The sequence below is a fragment of the Podarcis liolepis genome (genome assembly GCF_965112155.1).
Source record: "Podarcis liolepis genome assembly, chromosome: 1".
NCBI lineage: Eukaryota > Metazoa > Chordata > Lepidosauria > Squamata > Lacertidae > Podarcis > Podarcis liolepis.
The window spans coordinates 17,987,400-18,009,314 of NC_139554.1; the positions used below are offsets into that span (position 1 = coordinate 17,987,400).

General features: G+C 46.3%; 1 protein-coding gene across 8 annotated transcripts in view; it reads left to right on the forward strand.

The window, feature by feature from the left end:
* Nucleotides 1–21,401, forward strand: part of CCDC85C (coiled-coil domain containing 85C) — a 183,438-nt gene extending 162,037 nt beyond the window's left edge. For 3 of the 8 annotated variants that reach the window (XR_014529631.1, XR_014529632.1, XR_014529633.1), the window contains 4 exons: nucleotides 4,341–4,436; nucleotides 10,567–10,665; nucleotides 13,725–17,975; nucleotides 19,002–21,401. Coding sequence is in view for 4 of the 8 variants with exons in the window: in XM_083519713.1 (XP_083375839.1) it covers nucleotides 4,341–4,436; nucleotides 10,567–10,665; nucleotides 13,725–13,814 (285 nt within the window). In the remaining 4 variants the exon portion in view is untranslated. Of the gene's footprint in view, nucleotides 1–4,340; nucleotides 4,437–10,566; nucleotides 10,666–13,724 lie in introns of all 8 variants that reach the window. The other 5 variants (XM_083519713.1, XM_083519715.1, XM_083519712.1 and 2 more) reach the window with 3 other exon arrangements.
* Nucleotides 21,402–21,915: the final 514 nt, after the last annotated feature.

Sequence of the window (21,915 nt, forward strand, 5' to 3'; positions counted from 1 at the left end):
TATTTTCTGACAGAGGTTTCGGCTCACAGAGCTCCCCTAAACTTGAGTGGTTTTTAGTGTTTTGGCTTCTGAGTGCCTCATTAGCCACAATCGTCATTAACCACTTATCATTATTAACCGCTCCCATCTACAAAGATTGAGCTCAGGGAACAGGGCATACCTCTAAATGTTTGAACAGTTCATAGTTATTTGTCCCAGGTTTCCTCTGTGACCTTGAAAATGGATGGTGATCATAGAGTTGTAGAGACAGAAGGGATCCTGGGGGGTCATCCAGCTCAACTCCCTGGTGGGCACAGACCAGGGGTAACTCAAGAGTGGTGTGAGCTGTTGTTCTGTATTGTGTGGCCCAAACTAAGGAGGCCATATGCTAATTAAATCCGGCACAGAAATGTGCCAGACAGCCCAATCCTATCCCTGCCTCTACTCAGAAGTAAGCCCCCATTGAATTCAATGGGACCTACTCCCTGCTAAATGTTTACAGGATTGCAGCCTAACCTTAACTGTTTATACTCACTTCTGAACAACCCCACTACAAATATAGTTACGCCTTCTTTGGGGGGTATTGATATGGTTCCCCATGTGGTTTTCATAAATTAATGTCAGCCCCACGACTTCACCTGCTCCAGGTGAGCTCTACTGAAACAAATGGATGTCGCCTAGTAGCCACATTTGGCTGACAGGTGATATGTGCCAATGGACTTCTGGACCCTCCTGAGGCAACAGTTCCATCTCCTGGAGCGAAATCATTAGGAAAGCATTTCTCCTTGTTTTGAAACTAATTAAACATTTGGAGTACTATTAGTACATCGGATGGCAGTTTTACACAGCATCAGCAACTCTGAAGAGAGAAGGTGAATGAATATTGTGGAGTAATGAACTGGGAGTTGGGGGCAGAAATAAATAAGGAATCACGTTCAGGAGACAAAGAGCTGTTTCCTCCCCAAATCCCATGAGAAATTAACTGTTTGTCGGGGTTTTCCTGTTCTTCAGAGAACCCAGAGTAAAAGAGCTCAGGCTTACATACTGTTCTGCCTGCTTTAATACTCTGTTACTCTTATTAATTGTGTAAACATTTTTTAAAAACTGTTCCCGATGGGGTGTGGATGGACAAAGATGTCTGCCCAGTCCTCAGCAGGGCCTATATTTATTTGGTCTGGTGCAGCAATCACCTCACTATCTCTAACAAGGGCAACTGGCAGGGCTTTTTCCCCAGCTGGAACTTACCGTAACTCAGTTCCGGCACTTCTCAGGTGGGTGTCATTATGAGAGAACATGGCAGGCGTTCATGATGAGTTCCGGCACCTCTTTTTCTAGAAAAATAGCACTGGCTACTGGTAACCAGGTTTACTTTTTATGGTTTGCAAACCAGCTTCTAACCTTGGTTCCAACCTTTAGTTGAAAACATAACCTTGGTTAGCTTTAGCCATGGGGAGTGTGAATGCAGAAATAAATAGGGTGTTCTTCAATTTGTGCCTTTGAACCCATGAAAGGGCTTTTGATCTGTGCAGGGGTCTACTAAGAGGAAGGGGTGCAATTTTTGGAGATTCCCCTCTGCCCCCTGAAGCCACCTTCCACCATGTTCTGAATGGTTGCCATCATCATCCCTGACCATTGGCCATGGTGGGAGTTGGGGTCTGACCACATCTGGAGGGCCACAGGTTTCAGAACAAGCCAGGATTAAACACCATGGTTTGATCCTGGCTTGTTCTCTTTTAACTGTAGTTAAAAACAAAAAACAACCATTTCCCGAGATTGGACATAATGGGCATAAAATCAGAAGGGGAAGCTTTTGATCTTTTAACCAGGGCTACGAAAGAGGAAGAGGAAGGATGCAAAGACTCTCTGTAGCTCTTTCATGTAATGGGAAGCTGCTTTTTTGGTTATGTTCAATGTTAGCCATCAGTTGATCTGAAGGCTGCTTAGCTGGGACAGAAAACTGAATAAGAAGCATGAGGGATAAAGCCAGAGCAGCAAAATCTTTAAAAACTACAGCTCCTTCCTTCATTGTCACATCTGTAATTGTGAAGTTCTAAGATAAGGCACATTTTTTGTGTGTATTTTAGAAAAATGCTATAATATGCACCTCTTTGCATTGCCTGGACAGCACATTCCCTGCAGTGATACTGCATACCGCTCTGTCATCCCAGTTTACCTTCACAGCCCAACGGGATAATCCCCCTTTTGTTTTGCCGAACAGCATGAAGGCAAAATATTGGAGAGTTCTCAATGAAGCCATTGTTGGTTTCTCTGAATGGCATAGTGCAAACATACAAATCATAGAGACAGGAAGGGGGCATCTTTCTGAATAAAGACATTGTGCCTCACCTTGCTTGGGAGAGACCGTAAAAGGGATCCCTCGTACCAGAATTGGACTAGTTGGGCACTCAGGTTTCTTGACATTAAAGGAACTTTTTTTGACTTTTCAACAGAACGCCAAACATCAGAGAACTTGATGGCCCATTCATTAGAAAAACAAGCCCTCCTTTAGCTGCAGCTGTGTGTATATACTTACCTCCTGGGTTCCCTTCACAACCTTCCTTGAAGGGCACTTGATGCTCTTTGGAGAGTGTTGCCATGCAGCCAGCGAACTGGGTGCCAAATATTCTCTCCCTCTGCCCGTGTCAGACAGAATATTGCTTCCTAGTTAAAAGCGACCCAGTGCTATGGGTGACTTCAAAGGTTAAGTTGGTTTCCGGGTTGAAAACGTTCTCGGTATGTTCTGAGTAAACATTTCATTCCACCAAGAACGCCAAGGTGCATGTTAGGTAAAACTGTGTTTAATTGTAAATTGGTCCTTTTGCTACTGGAAAAGCCACTTCAGGAGGAGTCATTTGGGCCTGGGAAACTCGCCCCTCCAGTAATGTACAGTCATACCTCGGAAGTTGAACGCCTTGCGAGTTGAACGTTTTGGCTCCCGAATGGCACAAACACGGAAGCGAGTGTTCCGGTTTGCGAATGTTCTTTGGAACCCGAATGTCTGACGCGGCTTCCGATAGGCTGCAGGAGCTTCCTGCAGCCAATCAGAAGCCATGCCTTGGTTCCCGAACGTTTTGGAAGTCGAACGGGCTTCTGGAGCAGATTCCGTTCGACTTCTGAGGTATGACTCTAGTGACAAATTCAGAAGTGCAGGGTCCCTTCAGGGTATCTAGCCAAGTCTCTCACAGCCACACTTCTTTATAATTAATAATAATTTAGGGTGCATTGCAATGATCAGTGCAGACATCCATGTGTTTCCTTTCAGCTAGACCTACCATTTTCTGTGTGGATAACATGGGCAAATAATTTGGAGTGCTCTTTCACAGTGACTTGAGCTTCTATCAAAGTCCCATTGTACGTGACAGAACTTGTACACCGTTCTCTTGAAACCTTGTGCTTTCAGTGTTGGTAAAAGCTTAGCTTTGGAGCATACAGAACACCTTATTAGGTATGATGATTCCAACCAGCACCAATTTGGACGCCTCTGAAGATCTTGTTGCCCAAGTCATACTCTGTTGGTAGAGCATGAGACTTGACCACATATCACCCTCATGGTCCCTTCCAACTGCACAAGTCTATGATTCTATGACATCCTTAAATAAGCACATAAATAACAAACCATGAGAAGGATGTCTCTGAAGATATCAGGGGAAATCCAGCCACATGGGTGGGGTATAATAAATAAATAATAATAATAAAATAATAATAATATTGCTGTCATAATCATCTACCTTTAGACACCAGGTAAAGGTAAAGGGACCCCTGACCATTAGGTCCAGCCGAGACCGACTCTGGGGTTGCGGCGCTCATCTCGCTTTATTGGTACAGCTTTATTGGTACAGCTTCTGGGTCATGTGGCCAGCAGGACTAAGCCGCTTCTGGCAAAACAGAGCAGTGCACGGAAACGCCGTTTACCTTCCCGCCAGAGCGGTACCTATTTATCTACTTGCACTTTGACGTGCTTTCGAACTGCTAGGTTGGCAGGAGCAGGGACCAAGCAATGCGAGCTCACCCCGTTGTGGGGATTCGAACCGCCAACCTTCTGATCGGCAAGTTCTAGGCTCTGTGGTTTAACCCACACCACCAGACACCACATCAAATCGAGATGACAGTCCAAATAAACCATAATGAAACTTTAGACACACACATCCCATTAATCCAGAGCTGGGTCAGGTGTTCTTTGGATCAGGTCAGAGCCTAAAACTATATAAAATCTGTAGTTTAAAAAAAATCACAATATGTGTTGGTTTTCTATATAAAAAATCACAACATGCGTTGGTTTCCTCGGATTCTTGGGCAGCACCAGATGTTTCTTGCTGGAATATATATATACTTACAAGTGTTTGCTCTCTTGTCTTTTGCAGGGCCCTGTCCGTATGGCTCCTGATCTTGCCGCGTCTCCTGCCGTGGGATACGTCTCCATGAACCAGAAACCTGAAGCCGTGGTGCACGCTATGAAGGTAAGGGGTGGGGTGTTTTGCATGCATTCATATAGGCTTTGCATTCTAGCTCAAGAGAGGAAGACAATGAGGAGAGGCAATCAGAGGCTCTGGGCTGAGAAATAGCAGAGCAGGTGTGCTCTTTTTATTGACATAAGAAGAGCTCTGCTAGATCAGGCCTTAAGCCCATCTAGTCCGCCACCCTGTTGCCCATGAGTGGCCAACCAGTTGCCCATGAGGTTGCCCAGTGGCCAACCAGTTGCCCATGTGAAGCCCATAAGCAGGACCTGAGAACAAGAGCCCTCTTCCCATCTGTGGTTTCCAGCAACTGGCATTCATAGAATCTTAGAGCTGGAAGGGACCAGGAGGGTCATCTAGTCCAGTGCAGGAATCTCAGCTAAAGCATCCATGGCAGATGGCTGTCCAACCTCGACTTAGAAACCTCCAAGGGAGGAGAGAAACATACAGCCTGTGGCAGTACCTAGTAGCCATTGATCACCCTCTCCTTGAATTTGTCTGACCATCTTTTGAAGCCATCCAATTTGGTGGTCACCATTGCCTGGCTTGCAACTGATATTCAGAGGCTGACTGTCTCTGGTACAAGAAGTAGCACAACACCCAACACGCTAGCCTCATCCTCCATGAATTTGCCTAACTCTCAATAATAATAATAATAATAATAATAATAATAATAATAATAATAATAAATTTATTATTTATACCCCACCCATCTGGTTGGGTTTCCCCAGCCACTCTGGGCGCCTCCCAACAGAATAATATTAATATTAATAATAATAATAATAATAATAATAATAATAATAATACAGTGGTACCTCTGCTTACGGATGCAATCTGTTCCGGGGTGCCATTCGCACCTCGAAAAGTCTAAAAGCAGCAGCACTCCTGCGCATGTACGAAGCAGCAAACCCGGAAGTACAGTGGTACCTCAGGCTAAGAACGTAATTCGTTCTGGAGGTCCATTCTTAACCTTAAACTATTCTTAACCTGAGGTACCACTTTACCTAATGGGGCCTCCCACTGCCGCCGCGCCGCCGCTGCATAATTTCTGTTCTCATCCTGAAGCAAAATTCTTAACCCGAGGTACTATTTCTGGGTTAGCGGTGTCTGTAACCTGAGGTACCACTGTAAACACTTCCAGGTTTGCCGCATTCGTAACCAGAAAAAATGCAAGATGAAGCAAATGCAACTTGAGGTATGACTGTAATAATAAAGCAATAAAACATTAGAAATTAAAAACTTCCCTAAACAGGGCTGCCTTCAGATGTCTTCTAAAATTCAGATAGTTGTTTATTTCCTTGACATCTGATGAGAGGGCATTCCACAGAGCGGGCGCCACTCCCGAGAAGGCCCTCTGCCTGGTTCCCTGTAACCTCACTTCTTGCAGGGAGGGAACTGCCAGAAGGCGCTCGGAGCTGGACCTCAGTGTCTGGGCAGAACGATGTGGGTGGAGACACTCCTTCAGGCATACTGGGCCGAGGCCATTTAGGGCTTTAAAGGTCAGCACCAACACTTTGAATTGTGCTCGGAAACGTACTGGGAGCCAATGTTGATCTCTCAGGACTGGTGTTATATGGTCTCGGCAGCCACTCCCAGTCACCAGTCTAGCTGCCTCATTAGTCGTAGTTTCTGGGGCACCTTCAAAGGCAGCCCCACGTAGAGCACATTGCAGTAGTCCAGTGCTACATTTAAAAGCCATTGCTACATCTTGGGGCAGCAAATTCTCCAGATTACCTCTGCCTCGTGTGAAGAAGTACTTTCTTTTGTCTGTTAAGAGTTCACACGCATGAGCTTAGGCTACTCCCTCACGAGGGCAGCAGAAGGAGCATGACAACATCGGATAGGAATAGCCGAAGCTTCTCTGACTGGGCCCCGTGTTCCTCAGACCAGTGTTGACACTGGTGTTCCCCACAGGAAATGGAAACCTCTAGCGCTGCTGTGAGGAATTCTGGGAAAGAGGAGCCAGAAGTCTCTTTTCTATGCTGAACGCAACAAAAGTGATCGCAAACCAAATCCTCCACTTTGCCGTAGCCACGTACGCACAGACTAAATGTCACATCGCAGTATCTGTATCGTCCCCCAGAGACCATTGTTTTCATTATCCACGAGTTTCAGTGCTGCGCAAAGCACTCTTAATGTACCAGGCCTGAGGGCACTTAGATAATCTTCCAGGTTGCGATGCTGTGCATAGATACCCAGGAAAGGGGGTGGGGAGAGAGAAAGCTTGCTCAGCTGGCAGAATGAGCTTGTATTTCTGGGTCCAGAAATCTATTTTTAACAGAACAGACTACGAACGCTGCATTTCATCAGGGCGCATTGACAGAGAAAACTGCCGAGCATCTTCCAGTGGCACAGCTGTTGGAGGCCCAGATCCCCTAAAGCGCAGCCTTTCCAAGGGTTGCCACCTTATAGTCACGGCCCTGCTCCTCTGCTACTAGCAGCCCAAGATGCAGGAATTGAGCAGATGAGTTTTCCGTTGTTTCCTTCGCGGGTCTTTGATAAGCTTCACCTTAATTTCTGTTTGTCAGGCTTCTGTCGAAGGCACAGGGCAAGGTCAGAGAGGAAAGGTGGCAACGCTAGGAGAATATTGCCCGTTGAGTGTTGCAACCTTTTCCTCCTGCCAGCGGCTTTGTGTTTTTCTACATTTGTATGATTTGGACTCGTTCACCTCTTGGGGGAGGGAATTATCAAACAGCTTATAAAATCCATTAATAATAATATTGCTGGGCATATGTTCAACAGGAGTAGTTTCCTGCATCCATGCATCTTCATGCAATACAATGCAAGCAGATATGAGGTTTTTTCCTTGCCACAAATCCCTGTAGTTAACATTTTACACTGGGGGAAGCGATATGAGGATGCAATATAGGGTTAGGTTACTGGAGGGTTTCATGCAGGCAATAAAACCTAATGGAGAGTCTCAGCCTGGAGTACATACATGTGGCCGTGTGCATTTATTCAGCTACCGGCATGATATTTCTGGGGCTGGGATTTGATTATCCAGGCTGATGAGTATTGCAGGCGTGCCCAGACCAACGAGTCGGTTTCGCAGCCTGCATCCAGCTTGATCAATAATTAATTCCTTCCTATTCATTAGAGATCTATTTTTATTTGCAAGCTTGTAAATGCCGCTTGCTTGCTTCCTCTGGTGTTCCTGCGCCCCCTTGCAAAAAAGAGAGGAGCCAACGGATTGAATTAATTTAAGCGAAACTGTACAGTCATGCAAAATTGCCATTGGTTCAAAATATGTCGGTTAAGCTAGTGGATAATGCAATTTCCAAAGTAGGTTAAGGGCCCTAAGAGAATGACCTATTTTTGTAACTGAGACTTCTGAGGCACGGCAGGAAAAGGAAGCATTGGTCCAGTTCAAAGCGGTCAGTGTGCAAAGCGCAGGGCCACCCGCTAGAAAGCTGAGCGGAGCATTTGTGCCTGGTTTTACAGAGTGTTGTGCTCATCTGAATTGAAACAATCCACATTCGTTGCGGTGTTAACCATAATTCTGTCATCGAGTTGGGGGGGGAGGAGGTGGAAGCTTGACTCTTCAATCGGAATTACGATGTGGGTGATTATGATGCTCGTGTCACAGCACTCTCAGGAATGTCCAGCGTGAGAAATTAACTCTTTCTTGTCAAAAGCACACTTGCAAGTTAGGAAAAGTCTTGCGTCTCTCAGGTGTGTACCCAATGAGGCAGTTGCGGCAACAGGGAGGGCCCCCCCCCAGCTCAGCTTATGTATCTCCCCCACCTGAGCAGGCAGAGACGACGCCTGTGTGCAACTTGCTTCAGTCCTCTTCTGGTCCTGGGAGACAGTGGAGCAGGAGAGGTGGGGGCAGGAGAAAAAGGTGTGGCAGCCCTGGGCTATACACCAGCCTGACCTTTCCCTCCCTCCTCCTTCACCTGCTCTTGACTCTCCAATCCTGCAGCTTCTCCTGCCTCCGACTCTCGTCCCCTGGCTGCTACAGGCTACCACGGATCCCCTGACAGCTAGACATGAATGGTCATGAGGGTAGTCATGTGTCTCTTGCTTTGCAGAGGACCATCCTCTGTCTGAAAGGAGTCCTCTGTCCAGCCCAGGCTTTCTTTATATTAAAGATAAAGAACTCCAAGAAGGGAGAGCAGGGGCCTTGAAGTTGCCCATATCCATACCTGGAAAGCAGACACACAGTCACCTGGTCTTTCCCATAGCAGCGAGATGTATTTCTGTTTAAAATATAGTAATGATTTATCCGTTTGTGTCTGTACAGTTTAATCAGCATCACCTTCTGCAAATCTGTATACAGTTGTACCTTGGAGCAGTGTTTCCCAAACGTTTTTGGGCAACGGCACACCTGTTTACCGGAAAAAAATCTCGCGGCACACCACCATTAAAGCCCCGCCCCGTGACGTCAGCGCGCAGTGTCACGCCGGGAGGGACGCACAAAAGTTAAAGTTTTTTCCCTCCCCGCGAAGCAACGAAAGAGGGCGCCTCAACACCGGGAGGTGGGCAGGGAGCGGGGGGAGCGGCCAGACGGGCTCCGCTGGGGGACTTTCGGCTGCCGGAGGCGGGGAAGGGGCGGCTGCAGCGGACCCGGAAGTGGTTGCGCCCATCGGGGGCGGTGGGAGCGCGCCGTGCGGGTTGGTGGGTGGGGGAAGGAGAGGAAGAGGAGGGGGCGGCGGCGGCGGCCGGAGGCTGGACGGATCCGCGCAGGGACTGCGCGCGAGCCGGGAGGAGGCGCGAAGAAGGAGGCAAGGCGAGAGCAGCGCGGCTCGGGATGCATTCGGACTGCCGGCTGCTGCGCCCGAGACGCGGGGTATGGTGAGCAGCCCGGAGCGCCCGCTCCCCCGGGGGACCCGGCCGGCGCTGGCCTCCCTCCTCCTCCTCCTGTTGCTGCTCAGGCGGGACGCGGCGGCGCAGAAAGGTACGTGCGGGAGCCCCGCCGGGAGGGGAGGGACCAGAGCCTTCCCGCCTTTCTTGCTTTGCGCCCACCCAAAAGCCCGCCGGGTTTTCGCGCCTTCCTCCAGTAGGCCGGCCGAAGCGAGCGGCGATGGGATGTGGGAGCTCGCTCGCTCGCCGCCCCGCGTGTGCTCGCCGCCGCCGCCCCGCCTCTCGCCGCCCGACTCGCCCGTCTCCCTCCCACGGAACACAAGGCAATGTTCGGCGGCACACTAGTGTGCCGCGGAACACCGGTTGGGAAACACTGCCTTGGAGATCGAATGGAATCTGTTCCGGAAGTCCGTTCGAATTCCGAAAAGATCGGAAACCAAGGCGCGGCTTCTGGTTGGCTGCAGGAAGCTCCTGCAGCCAATCGGAAGCTGTGGCGGACGTTCGGGTTCCAAAGAATGTTCGCAAACCGGAACACTCACATCTGGGTTTGCGGCGTTTGGGAGCCAAAACGTTCGACTTGCAAGGCATTTGGGATCCAAGGTACGATTGTACTCTTTTGTCTGCTCTTTGGCAGGTGATGCATAAGTGGCCGCTCTGCTTTATGCAGAGCCGCACTGTCCATCTTTGTAGCTCAGCATTGTCCAACTGACTGGCTCAGGTTTAGGGCGGGAGTCTTTCCCTGGAGAAGTCAGGGATTGAACCTGGAACCTTATGCATGCATAGCATCTACCACTGAAGCTCCAGTCCTTCCTTAACCGCTTATGGACCACTCTTCCTTTACTGTCTTCTGTACCTAACCATGACGGCAGAAGTTTCTCTCTTTTCACCATACCTTGGCACGATTTTGGAGCAGGAGATCTGAGTCAGGCCACAGCTTTTTCCAGCTTTGTTGCCTTGCACCTGATGCTCTTATGTGTCAGGAACTGCACAATTCAATGGCAATATGGGCAGCATCCAGTGACCATTTGCAAAAAGTGTGTATGCATATGTTGAAAGTAGATCATATGTTCTCCCCCCCCCCCCCAGTGCTAACCATTCATTTCCAGCTTAGTGATATATGCAGATGGAACATTTACAGTATCTCAAGCTCCATATGTTTTACTGGCAATTAGACTTCCCACTCTCCTATGCGTGTGTTGAGATTTTGCCCTGTTTGCCCTCCCAACGTGGCAGACAGCATGAGGATGGAGTGGTCATTCCACTTAGGGGTACCTTAGGGCCTATCACTGTGTGACATCATTTTACAATTTCATGTCCATTGTGTTTGTAGGTCCTTGAAGTCCATGAGAATTTGGACAGGCAAATACAAGAAAACTATGAAGAAGACCTGAGTGAAAAGGAGAAAGCAATTGTTCGTGAAATGTGCAATGTAATGAACCCATTTTCACAGTCTTTCCCATTTCAGTTTTTCACTTCCAACTGTGGTGTTAAATGCTGTCCAATATCTTGTTCTGTGTGTGCAGGCTTAGTTGCTTCTTGTCTTTGCAACCTGCAGAGAAATTGGGTTACGAATACTGTCAGTCAAAACGTTCACACACTCAGAATGCTTGTGGGTGTGAGGTTGCAGAGGCTTACTGCAGTTTTACAGAAATGTGACCACCATGGCTCCTTCCATCCTCCCAGTCATGGTCATTATAGTTCAACATGGCGATGAGAATCACCCATTGAAGATCTTTCCCCCTATCTGATCCCAAAACCACAGTTCTTAAGGCTTCCTGTGAATGGGAATTGCTATTAAATCAGTTAAATCTACAATCCTATATACGGTTACATGAGAGTTGTAATCCAAAACATCTGAAGGGCACCAGCTTGGGTCCGACTTAGACCCTCACATATATATGGATATATGGACTGGTGTATTTTGTGTGTTGAGTTATGGTTGGCGTTTGGCTTCCTTCACTGAAAAATGTGGGTGGGGGGAATTCCATTCATGAATCAGGATTCCCATAGCCAGAATGGTTCAGGGCCTGTGTGTCTTATTGGACTATAATCCAGAGAGTGTCTTGGTACTCTAGAGCAGCCTTTCTCAACCTTGGGTTCCCTGATGTTATTGGGAGTCTCAAAGAAAGACGTGCTCTCCCAAGCCCATGTTCCCAGCATGCTGACACTCCTGTCTCCAGTGCCTGGAGGCAGACAGGTTGTGCTTCCATAGCAGTGACCAGAGGAGGAATGGGCACTGGGAGGAGCACAGAGAGAAAAAACGCCGTGGTGCACCTGCAGCAGCCCAACCAGATGCCTTCATCTGCCCCAGCTGCAATGAAACATGTCTCTCCCGTATCAGTCTCTACAGCTGCAGTGGGCGCTGCAACTCTTGACTTCACCCTCAAGAGATGTACTTCTCCATTGTCTCCTGAGGCAGTTGGGTGTCAACAACCATTCCCATTATTTCTGACCGTTGCCCCTGCTGGTTATGGATGATGGGCGTTGTAGTCCAATAGGCTATGGGGACCCAAGGTTGGGAAAGGCTACTCTTGAAGGTTGTGCATAACAAATTGCTTTTGAAAGTCAAAAACTGTGGTCATCTTTTACTTCCCCTTCTTTCCTCCTTTGCAAGTGAAAAGCCTCCCTGGATCTTCAATTTCAGACTGCCCCAGTGCATGTTTAGATAGATAGATAGATAGATAGATAGATAGATAGATAGATAGATAGATAGATAGATAGATAGATATTCTTTGGAACCTCAACTGGGGCTTATCTTTAGTTAACTATGCAGCCCTGCAGCCCAGTCCTGTGTCAGTGATCTCTCGATAAGAGTGGGTAGGATTTAACCTCCGCCTTGAAATTCTCTGGTTCGCATCCACTTGTTTTGACTATTTCAGGTCTGTTCCCCTAAAAACCAAACATAAACAAAACTTTGGCGCATTACACCGCTCGTGGGGCCACCTAGGGTAACAGTTATGGTTGAAAGCTCATACTCCCCAGTGGGATCTGGTCCAATTTAGAAGCTTTCAGTAGATGGAAACCGCTAATCTTTGTATGATGTGAACACCCTGGGCTTGTGGGTTGCCACATGGCACGAAGCCATAAGCACCAATGACAAAAGAAGCCCTGTTTCTTTAAGCGCACTCTGTTGCACGGGAAAGGTATCGTGGTTTTTCCCACACACAAAGAGTGAAAAAAACGTTCCAGGATACGTCCCTGGAAAACCGCTGTGAACCTTAGACTTGGGTGGTTTCCCACAAACCATCTTGCCATTGCAAGTGCCATCAACTAATCCGCCCTCTGGGATGTGAAGCACTGCGGAATGTGCTCTGTTGTTCGACAATGAAATCTGTAATCTGCCTTTAGAAAAAGCTCGCTTTTGGTGCAGGGATGTGAGGGCTGCACCTCAAGAGGCTATCCCTTTTAGCTTCTCTTTTTAAAACAAAATAATGATGTTTGCACAGCCTGAGATATTACGACAAACAAGGAAATCTTCTCAGGAATGCTGCCGACACTTCCTGGTCTTTTGAAATGGACTCCCCAAACAGACCTTGCCAAACAGACCTGGCCTAAGAGCCTGGTTTGGCTGGCGAGCTTTCTGGAGACCAGGGATTTTTAAAGGGCTCAGTAATCTGAGCCCTGAACTGGTACAGCCCTTCGTAATGCAGTCCTCTCTTTCGCTCGGTTGCTTCAGAAAAGGAAGGCATCTTAAGGAAATTGTCCAAGATGTGTAATTTTGCTGGGGCAGAGCTATGGCTCTTGCCTGGGAGCAGGGGTGGCTGATAATAATAATAATAATAATAATAATAATAATAATAATAATAATAATTTGTTATTTGTATACCACCCATCTGACTGGGTTGCCCCAGCCGCTCCGGGTGGCTTCCAACAAATTGTGAAACCACAGTAAAACATCATACATTAAGAACGGATAGGAGCTCTAGTCGAAAACAGCTGGAGGGCGTTCAGTTGGCGATGGCTGCTCTAAGCATTTTTGGATTTCAAATGCAAGGCAACTTTGTGTCTGAAGGGCACACAACTTGCTCCACTTGGGAAGCAATGCTTGATGAAGGGAACATGACTCTTGCAAGCTTGCCAGCAACTGACCTAGCTCTGAACTCAACTTCTGAGCCTAATTTGCTGGTTTGATACCATTACCTAAGGCATCTCTCCCTCTCTAGTTCTAATTTCGGGAGACTTTAACAAGATCAGCATTTTAAACCTGTCAGGCAATGTTATCTCGGGATCTGGGTGCCACCTAGTGAATCAGAGAGGAATCTCGCAAACCCAGCTGGGGCCAGGAATTCCTCGGAACTGCAAGCTTAGCATCCGTAGGGTCATTTACGGCCTTTACCTTTGTCGTATTTTAGGACAATGAAGTCTTAAAACTGTTGTAGGCCACCCTGAGTAGCACATATAGGCACTAGAAGGGCGGGATAGAAAACTCTGTACAAATGCAGATAAAATAAATGGTAACAAGCACCCTCTCTTTCCTTTTGCTCTTAGGTCGTCTGGCGGAAACTGGGGGACGCAGCTAGCTCCAAACCATCCATCAGGCAACATCTTTCCGGAAACCAATTCAAAGGCCCGTTATAAGCACCTCACGCAGCAAGGCTGGGAGAGGAAAGAGGAAGAGCAACAGGGACTTCTCTGCATCTAGCTGCCAGGGTTATCTTTTCCTACTCGCTCCCATCTTTCTGTAACTGTTTATAGTGTAAATAAGGCAGTTTGGAAGGCTTTGCCTGCAGGCTGTGCTGATCCAGAACAATGTTAAATGGGTTAATAACTATCCTCCAATGGCCAATTTGTGTCATTTGTATTGTAGTGACAACCTGCTTTGTTGTATGGTCATATGTAGAGATACCTGAACCCAAAAGCAAGGGACCTTCCTCGCCTCTACAGTTTCCAGTCCGTTGCCATTTTGCGATCGCAAATTTTGGTTGCACCCCAGGGAGTTGATTGGGAGGCCTTGCACAACACAACTGCTTCGTTCCTCCGCCTCCCCCAAAAAAGATTAGGCTGTTTGCCATAAGGAAAGTGGTGGGGAAAGTGCACTTGGAAAGTGCACTTTTTTTGGTGCAACACCACCCTGCAAACAAATCAGGACAAATGCGCAATAAAACAGGTCGTCCAAAAGCACCCCGCCCTTTCTTACTTTGCCCTGTTCACGGAGCTACAACCCCAGCTGCGTTGTTTTAGAAACTAACATGGAATCCACAACACCAGAAGTAGCTCTGTGATATCTCTGTAGCCTTATTATTTTGGCAATTACCTGTTGAGAGTGATAAGCTTTGCTAGAGATCTTTGGTTGGTATTAAAATGCGCGTTTTGAGAAGCAATGCCCGGCCTGCACAGCTGAAGATATTGTGACTGCCTTCATGTTTCTAGGTCACATGCCCCACCCCAGGCTGAAGTTCCCAAATCCCGCAAGTCATGGGGGCTGCTTTAGATCAGGAATGGGCAGAAGGTAGGGTCTGCTGGGGTCTGATCTCTGGCTGATTTGCAGGGGCTTTTGACCGCCCATTGTTACAACAGTAGCAACAACACCTTACTTAGGCTGCCTGACACGAAGAAAGCTTTCGAATGGGTTTTTTCTGTAAGTTCCTTTCAGTTCTGGTGCTGAGAACAGATTCCTAGGCTCAGAACATGCTTGGTGGCACCACGTTCTTATATTCTAACTGTTATCTGTTTTGCATCAGATAGATATTGAGGTTCTTGCAGAAAGCAAGGGAGCCCCGATAAGCCTGATGTCTGCCCATCTCTCTTGCATAGCGGCTTCCGGGCGAGGCATTCATGCGAAGGAGACCCCGCTTGCATAATCTTACATTTTTTTCACGTTGCTGCAGCAGAAATGCTGCAGCTTCCAAGCAATAATAGCAGGCACTTAATGCAACGTTGACATACGGCGAATGGTAGGCTAGAGTAGATCAAGCGCTCAGGAGGACCAGGCTCAGGTCTGGTGTCAAGGGTCACAATCACTGACCAATTTGCCGAGGCCCACACCCTAGCCAAGGTCCCACTGCCAATTCTTGGGGTCTTGTGGCCTTCTTGCTGCCTGTTCCCCAGCAGTTTCTGAGTGAGCGAGGAGGAAAGGACCCTAACATTTACACCATGGGTAGGCAAACTAAGGCCCAAACACCTTCTCAATCCAGCCCGCGGACAGTCTGGGAACCAGCGTGTTTTTACATGAGTAGAATGTGTGCTTTTATTTAAAATGCATCTCTGGGTTATGTGTGGAGCATAGGGATTCGTTCTTCCCCCCTCGCCTTCAAATATAGCCTGGCCCCCCCACAAGGTCTGAGGGACAGTGGACCGGCCCCCTGCTGAACAAGTTTGCTGACCCCTGATTTACACGCCTTTTTCTCTCTGTGTGCAGTGGTGCTGATTTGCATCCAAAGGGAGAGGAAGGCAAATGGGCAAGAGTGGAGGCAAGAAAGAGGAGGCGAGCCCGCTTAGAGATGGAGCCCCACTAACAGCATTTTACCCAAGGGCGCTGGCGTTGAGCAGGCTCCTAATAGTTGCATGGAAGAGACTCGTTCAGTAAGTGGCACCCCCTGCCTGAAACCCCTCAAACCACTGCTAGGCCTTGGAGAAAGTACTGAACTAGATTCCTCAGTGTAAGGGCAGCATCCCAGTCTCACCTGCCTAAACTCCCTCTTTCATGCAACTCTGCATCCGACAGCGAAAGGTACAGTTGCCTTGCCTACCTTTGCATCACCCTCCAGCGGTCGTGCTTCTGTCTCTGTTGTTGCTTTTGCTTATCCAGACGTTAGCTCCATGCCAGAAAGAAAGAAAACAGATTATGTGTGAAGCAGTTCTTCAGTGTCCCCTCTTGCCTATGCTTTACAGAACTGAAAAGAAAATGCCACCCCTTCTCTCCATTTTTAAAATATTTATTTCAGCCTTGGCATGACATTGCAAAGAGTGGCTTGCTATCTTTCTTTCTTTCTTTCTTTCTTTCTTTCTTTCTTTCTTTCTTTCTTTCTTCTCACTGAAATAATGTGCAGAATGGTGTTATCTATAAATGTAAGCGGAGGAGCAGCCGTTTGTGTCGCACAAAGAAAACGCTGTCTTTCAGAAGTGCTGCCTCCGCGGTTCAGCCACTCGCCCGCATCAAGTGTCTCTTTGAACTCCTGCGTATAAGGCGGACGGGCCCCCGGTATTCTATTATGACAATGCAGCTCTTTTGTAACCTGCTAAAGACTTTGATCGCTTTCTCCCTGTTTCATCGCATTTCTTGGTACATCTCCTCAAATTGTATAGCGCAGGCAGAGCCAGCAGAGTGAGCTTCACACATTGCTAAAATACAACGCCCATCACCCTGAACACTAACTGGCTAAGGCTGTTGGGAGTTGTAGTCCCAATGGCACGATGTTGGCTCTCCCCAAGAAAGCATAACAACTCACTAACCGGCTATGAAATCCCACTTGTGTAAAATAACCAACAGAAAGGGAGATTTGGGGGGGGGGGGCTAATGCTCACTCTTCAGATATTTGCGGTTTTCCATTACCCTGAAGTTGCCAAACCTTCAGCCGTTGCAGTCTGGTCTCAGAAAGAATTTTGGCTATTGTGCTGCTAGATCTTTCCGTTTTTTAGGCCTGTTTCTCTTGGATGCCACTATTCAGGGTTTGTTCTTATTGAGGACCCACATAGATCTGCAAACAATAGATAAACCGAAAAGATTTGAGTCAAAGTCTTCCCAGTATACCTCTCCATTTGCATTTCCACTTGAATATGTTCCAGCGTTTCTTAGCTTTGCAAATCCTTCCCATACCCAGGTACTGGGCCTATTTGGATGTGGTTTATGACCTGGGGCGTCCAGACAGTTGCTGGGATTCAGTTGCAAACCAGCAAATTCAGGTCGTGCAAGATGGTGAGGTCTTGTACGTCAAACAAACTCACTTCCTCAAAAGATTGCAGTAAGGAATGTGATGGGGACATGCTCTGGACAGTGTGGGAAAACACTCGTTTTGAAGCATCATTATCTAACCTCCCCGGAAACAAATCAGAATAAATGCCAGTGTTGACAAGTCGGGGTGAATGAATACTCAATAAACAGGTCACCTAGCAGCACCCCTGGGAATTATCCGAAGGAGAGATCAGGTGGGGCCTTGGGCTCACAACACAGCCTCCCTCCTTCCTTGCTCTTCTCACCACAGGCAGATATAACAGTGATAATCTCCCAGTTGTTCTCTCCCCCCCTCTTTTATTTTCTTATTCAAGTAAGAGGAATGAGGATTGGAACCCAAGGCTTTTTTCCAGGCACACTCTCCCAAAAAGCCCTTAACCTACTCAGGTGAACATTCACTTAATGAAAACTGTAACACCAGAAATATTTATGCCCATGTCCCCTCTGTAAAATCCAACTCATCCATTTAAATAGGCTCAAACTGACCCAAACCATTTTCAGGTCAGTTGTAGTTCAGCCTTTCAGAACCCATTTCTCATGTGAGCCAAAGTCCAAGAGAGCAAATTGGTCCCCCTGCTGGGAATGAAACCACTGACAGCTTAAGAGGACATTTTGCCTGTTGTGTTCTAAAAAAATGCACCTACATTCTTTTTAAGTGAAAATGGTGAATGCGAGAAGCTCAGGTGTACAGGCATGTATGGACAGTACAGGTGGAGCAGTTAGAGAATCTGGATTGCTTAGAATGGACAGGAGGCTCAGGGATGGCCCAGGTCAGCTGAGATCCCGAGCTGAGATCTGACAGTTGAGATCCCCTGCATGTACACAGAACATGCAGAACATGGCTGAGAGTTAGAAGTGATAAGGCACTTAAGGCACTGTCACTGTTAGAAGTGACAGTGTAAGCCATTTGACAGTGGGGCAGACTACTTTGGAGGGTGATAGACCCCCCTTTCTTTGAGGTTTTTGAGCAGAGGCTGGTTGGTCTACCTGTCAGTGATTGCTGTAGTGGCCGATTTCCTGTGTCTGCAGGAAGTTGAACCAGGTGCCTCTGAAAAACCATCGTCTATGCTGAAATAACCGTTGTTTCTCTCCAACCTTAGTTCTCTTCTACAATATTCCATATTAATTTATATAATAGTAGATTTGCAAATCTTCTGTTTTTATTGAGTTGGTATTATTTCCCACTGATCCCTCTCCTCTCCTTTCCACTCTTATGAATCCCAACAAGAAGGTAGCAAAGGAGATGATCAGTTCTGCAAGCCACAAGTAACAGTTTGTTTTTTTCTGTGTTGGGGGGGGGGGGAGAGATTTATGTAGCCCTGCTTTGATCCACCTATTTGCTGAACAGATCAAATGGTGCCCAGCCTCTGGAGTAACAAGAAGGCTTTTAAAGTATTAAGCAGCAGAATTTATGGGCTGTGATATTTATTCCATCGTGGGACCTACGCTACTGATAGATTTAGGCAGTTGTTCATACAGAAGTGTGCCCTGCTCAAGAGAAATGTGAAACTAGCCAGTAAGCATTTAATGATCTCACTCCTCACAGAACCAAAATAAAATAAAAATCCTTCCAGTAGCACCTTAGAGACCAACTAAGTTTGTTATTGGTGTGAGCTTTTGTGTGCAATGCAGGAATCTCAGCTAAAGCATCCATGACAGATGGCCATCCAACTTCTGATTAAAAAACCCCAAGGAAGGAGAGTCTACCACGTCCCGAGGGAGACCATTCCACTGTCAGAACAGCTCTTACTGTCAGAAGGTTCTTCCTGATGTTCAGTCGGAATCTCCTTTCTTGTAACTTGATGCCGTTGGTTTTAGTCCTACCCTCAAAGCTTGTTCCCTCTTCCATGTGACAGCCCTCAAGATATTTGAAGATGGTTATTATATCTCCTCTCAGTCTCCTCTTTTCCAGGCTAAACATACCCAGCTCCTTCAAGGGTTCTGCATAAGGTTTAGTTTCCATACCCTTGATCATCTTGGTTGCCCTCCTCTTGCACATGTTCCCCCGTGTAACATCCTTCTTAAACTGTGGTGCCCAGAACTGGACACAGGATTCCAAGTGTGGTCTGACCAAGGCAGAATAGAGTGGTACTATTACTTCCCTTGATCCGGACATTATACTTCTGTTGATGCAGCTTAGAATAGCATTAGCCTTTTTTGCTTCTGCTGCATCACACTGTTGACTCATGTTCAGCTTGTGGTCCACCAGGACCTCTGGATCCTTTTCACATGTATTGCTAGTAAGCCAGGTGTCGCCCATCTTATATTTGTGCTTCTGGTTCTTCCAGTGTGGTGTAGTGGTTAAGAGTGGTAGACTCGTAATCTGGTGAACCGGGTTTGGGTCTCCGCTCCTCCACATGCAGCTGCTGGGTGACCTTGGACTTGTCACACTTCTCTGAAATCTCTCAGCCCCACTCACCTCACAGAGTGTTTGTTGTGGGGGAGGAAGGGAAAGGAGAATGTTAGCCGCTTTGAGACACCTTTGGGTAGTAATAAAGTGGGATATCAAATCCAAACTCCTCCTCCTCCTCCTCCTCCTCCTCCTCCTCCTCCTCCTCTTCTTCTTCTTCTTCTTCCTCCTCCTCCTCCTCTTCCTGCCTAAGTGCAGAACCTTATATTTATCCCTACTGAAATAACATTTTGTAGCTTGCGCCTAGTTCTCCAAACAGTTAAGGTCATTTCGAATTCTGTTTCTGTCTTCTGTGGCATTAGCTACCCTTCCCAGTTTGGTGTCATCTGCAAATTTGATGAGTAGTGTTTTGGTGTATAGTTCAGGCCCTTATGGATCCCACTCCAGATGTTTGGGTGGGCTGGATTTTTCTTTCAGCTTTTTGAATGACAGGGGAGCTGGCAAGCCAAAGGAAAACACTTCCTTGCATTGCATTTTATTTCATTGGGTAAAATTCAAACTTTAAAAACACAACAGGGATGAAGTGTTGGCCATGAAACCAACAAATGCCATGAGCGCTACCTTCACCCCCAAGCAATCTGAAAATGAGAAGACGTCCAGGACTTAGTAAACTCGCTATAGTGGATATTGCACAAACCATATTATTATAATTAGCCCTATTCAAGCAAATAATTCCCCCTGCTCCTGAGTACTTCTAATTATGTGGGTTCTTTTTTTCTTTGCAATGAAAGGATAGTCTATGTTTTCATAGATGAAAGCATAAGGTACACTCAAATGCAAGATATGCATTGTAGAGTTTACAGATGTAATGCTATATGTAATTTTGTTTTGTTTTGTTAATTGCTGCTTTGTATTTAGCTCAACCTGAGCTAAAGCCAGTGTCTTCCTTGGGGATCGGGAAACGGGTGGGAAATGTCACTCAACGATTTGGCAGTATGACTTGGGTGCTGAAGTTTCAGTTGTCAAAAACAGCAAAAATAAACATTGCACACTGTGCTCTAAAGTGTGTGTTTTGGAGTGTAAATCTTGCTCTTCAGCTGAAGGGACAGCCACACACCCCTACAAACGATGGCCATTTAAAAAAAAAATGAAAGTTCAAAGCTACAACCTGCTTCAGAAAGCTGGGACCAAATTTTTATACCCCAGAAATTCGTGAGCATTCGGTTTTGAGTTGCAACTGCTCTAAAACGTCCGAACAAAATTCATGGTTTTCCATCCTCTACCCTCCTTTCTTTTGAAAAAATGGGTAACATTTTAACATTTGCAAGTGGAGGAAAATTGTGAAATGGCAAACTCCAAGTGGGCTGGCTCCCTGTACCTTTGGGAGGAAGAGCACAACCTTGTTTCAGAACGGCTCATTTTTTTTTTTAGTCAAATGATAGCGATAAATCAGTGTTTTAAAGTGACCTTTTACCTTTTTAGAAACAAGGTGGGAGAAGTACTACTGATCTTTTTTCAAAGTGCATGACTGTAAAGTGATAAAATTGTATATTTTTCATAAAGTGGGGAAAATTTGTGCTGCTTTTGGAAATCAGTATGAAATTATGATTTCTGCTCAACCTGTGATCTTACAGCCCCACTATATTTTCTGTATATGACTGACTAAAAGAACTGGAATAAATTAGTACCTCTGCTCATGTATATATAAGCAATGTCTTTAGATCTTAGCACACACGTTTATACCTTTGAATCACTTTGCTTTTGTGAAGTTGGGATGGGGCGGGTGGGGAGGAGAGAAAATGTAAGCAGATTTTTTGATAAGTGTGTAAAACTTCATTTGAAATATTTTAGTAAAAATTAAGTAAGAGATTGTGATAGTGCATACATTCAGTTGAAGAAAATAAAATACCTTATTTGTAAGTGAGCTGTGTTGTTGTTGTTTTTGACAAACTAAGGGCTTTAAATTAATTGGATTCAAATTAGGATAGGACAATGGTTTCTGTTCACCCTGTGATCTTGCAGTCCTGCAATATTTCAACTTAGTTTGCAGTTATAGGAATATTTTGCAGAGACGCTTTCACCTGAATATTTTAAATCAGATCAGTATTTAACCATAATTTACTCCTTTTGTCCTTTTAACTAATTCCATTGGCCCCAGTGAGTACAGTCAATATGCAAGGATGATTATAATTATAGTCCAAAATAGCAATTGGGAGTCTGCTTCAAATATATACAGGAGGGATGATGTTAATTAAGAAGAAGGCCACAACACACATTTCATCCACTTCTGAAAGCACAGACAACTGATTTCACTTTCACTGAGCTACACGGCAGTACCAGAGGTTTATATTCTGGTTTTTTCACTAGCAAACAAAATTATTTACGAAAGTTGAAATTGCAGTGTAACCTTCCAGAACCAGCAGGTTCTTGCTTCTACC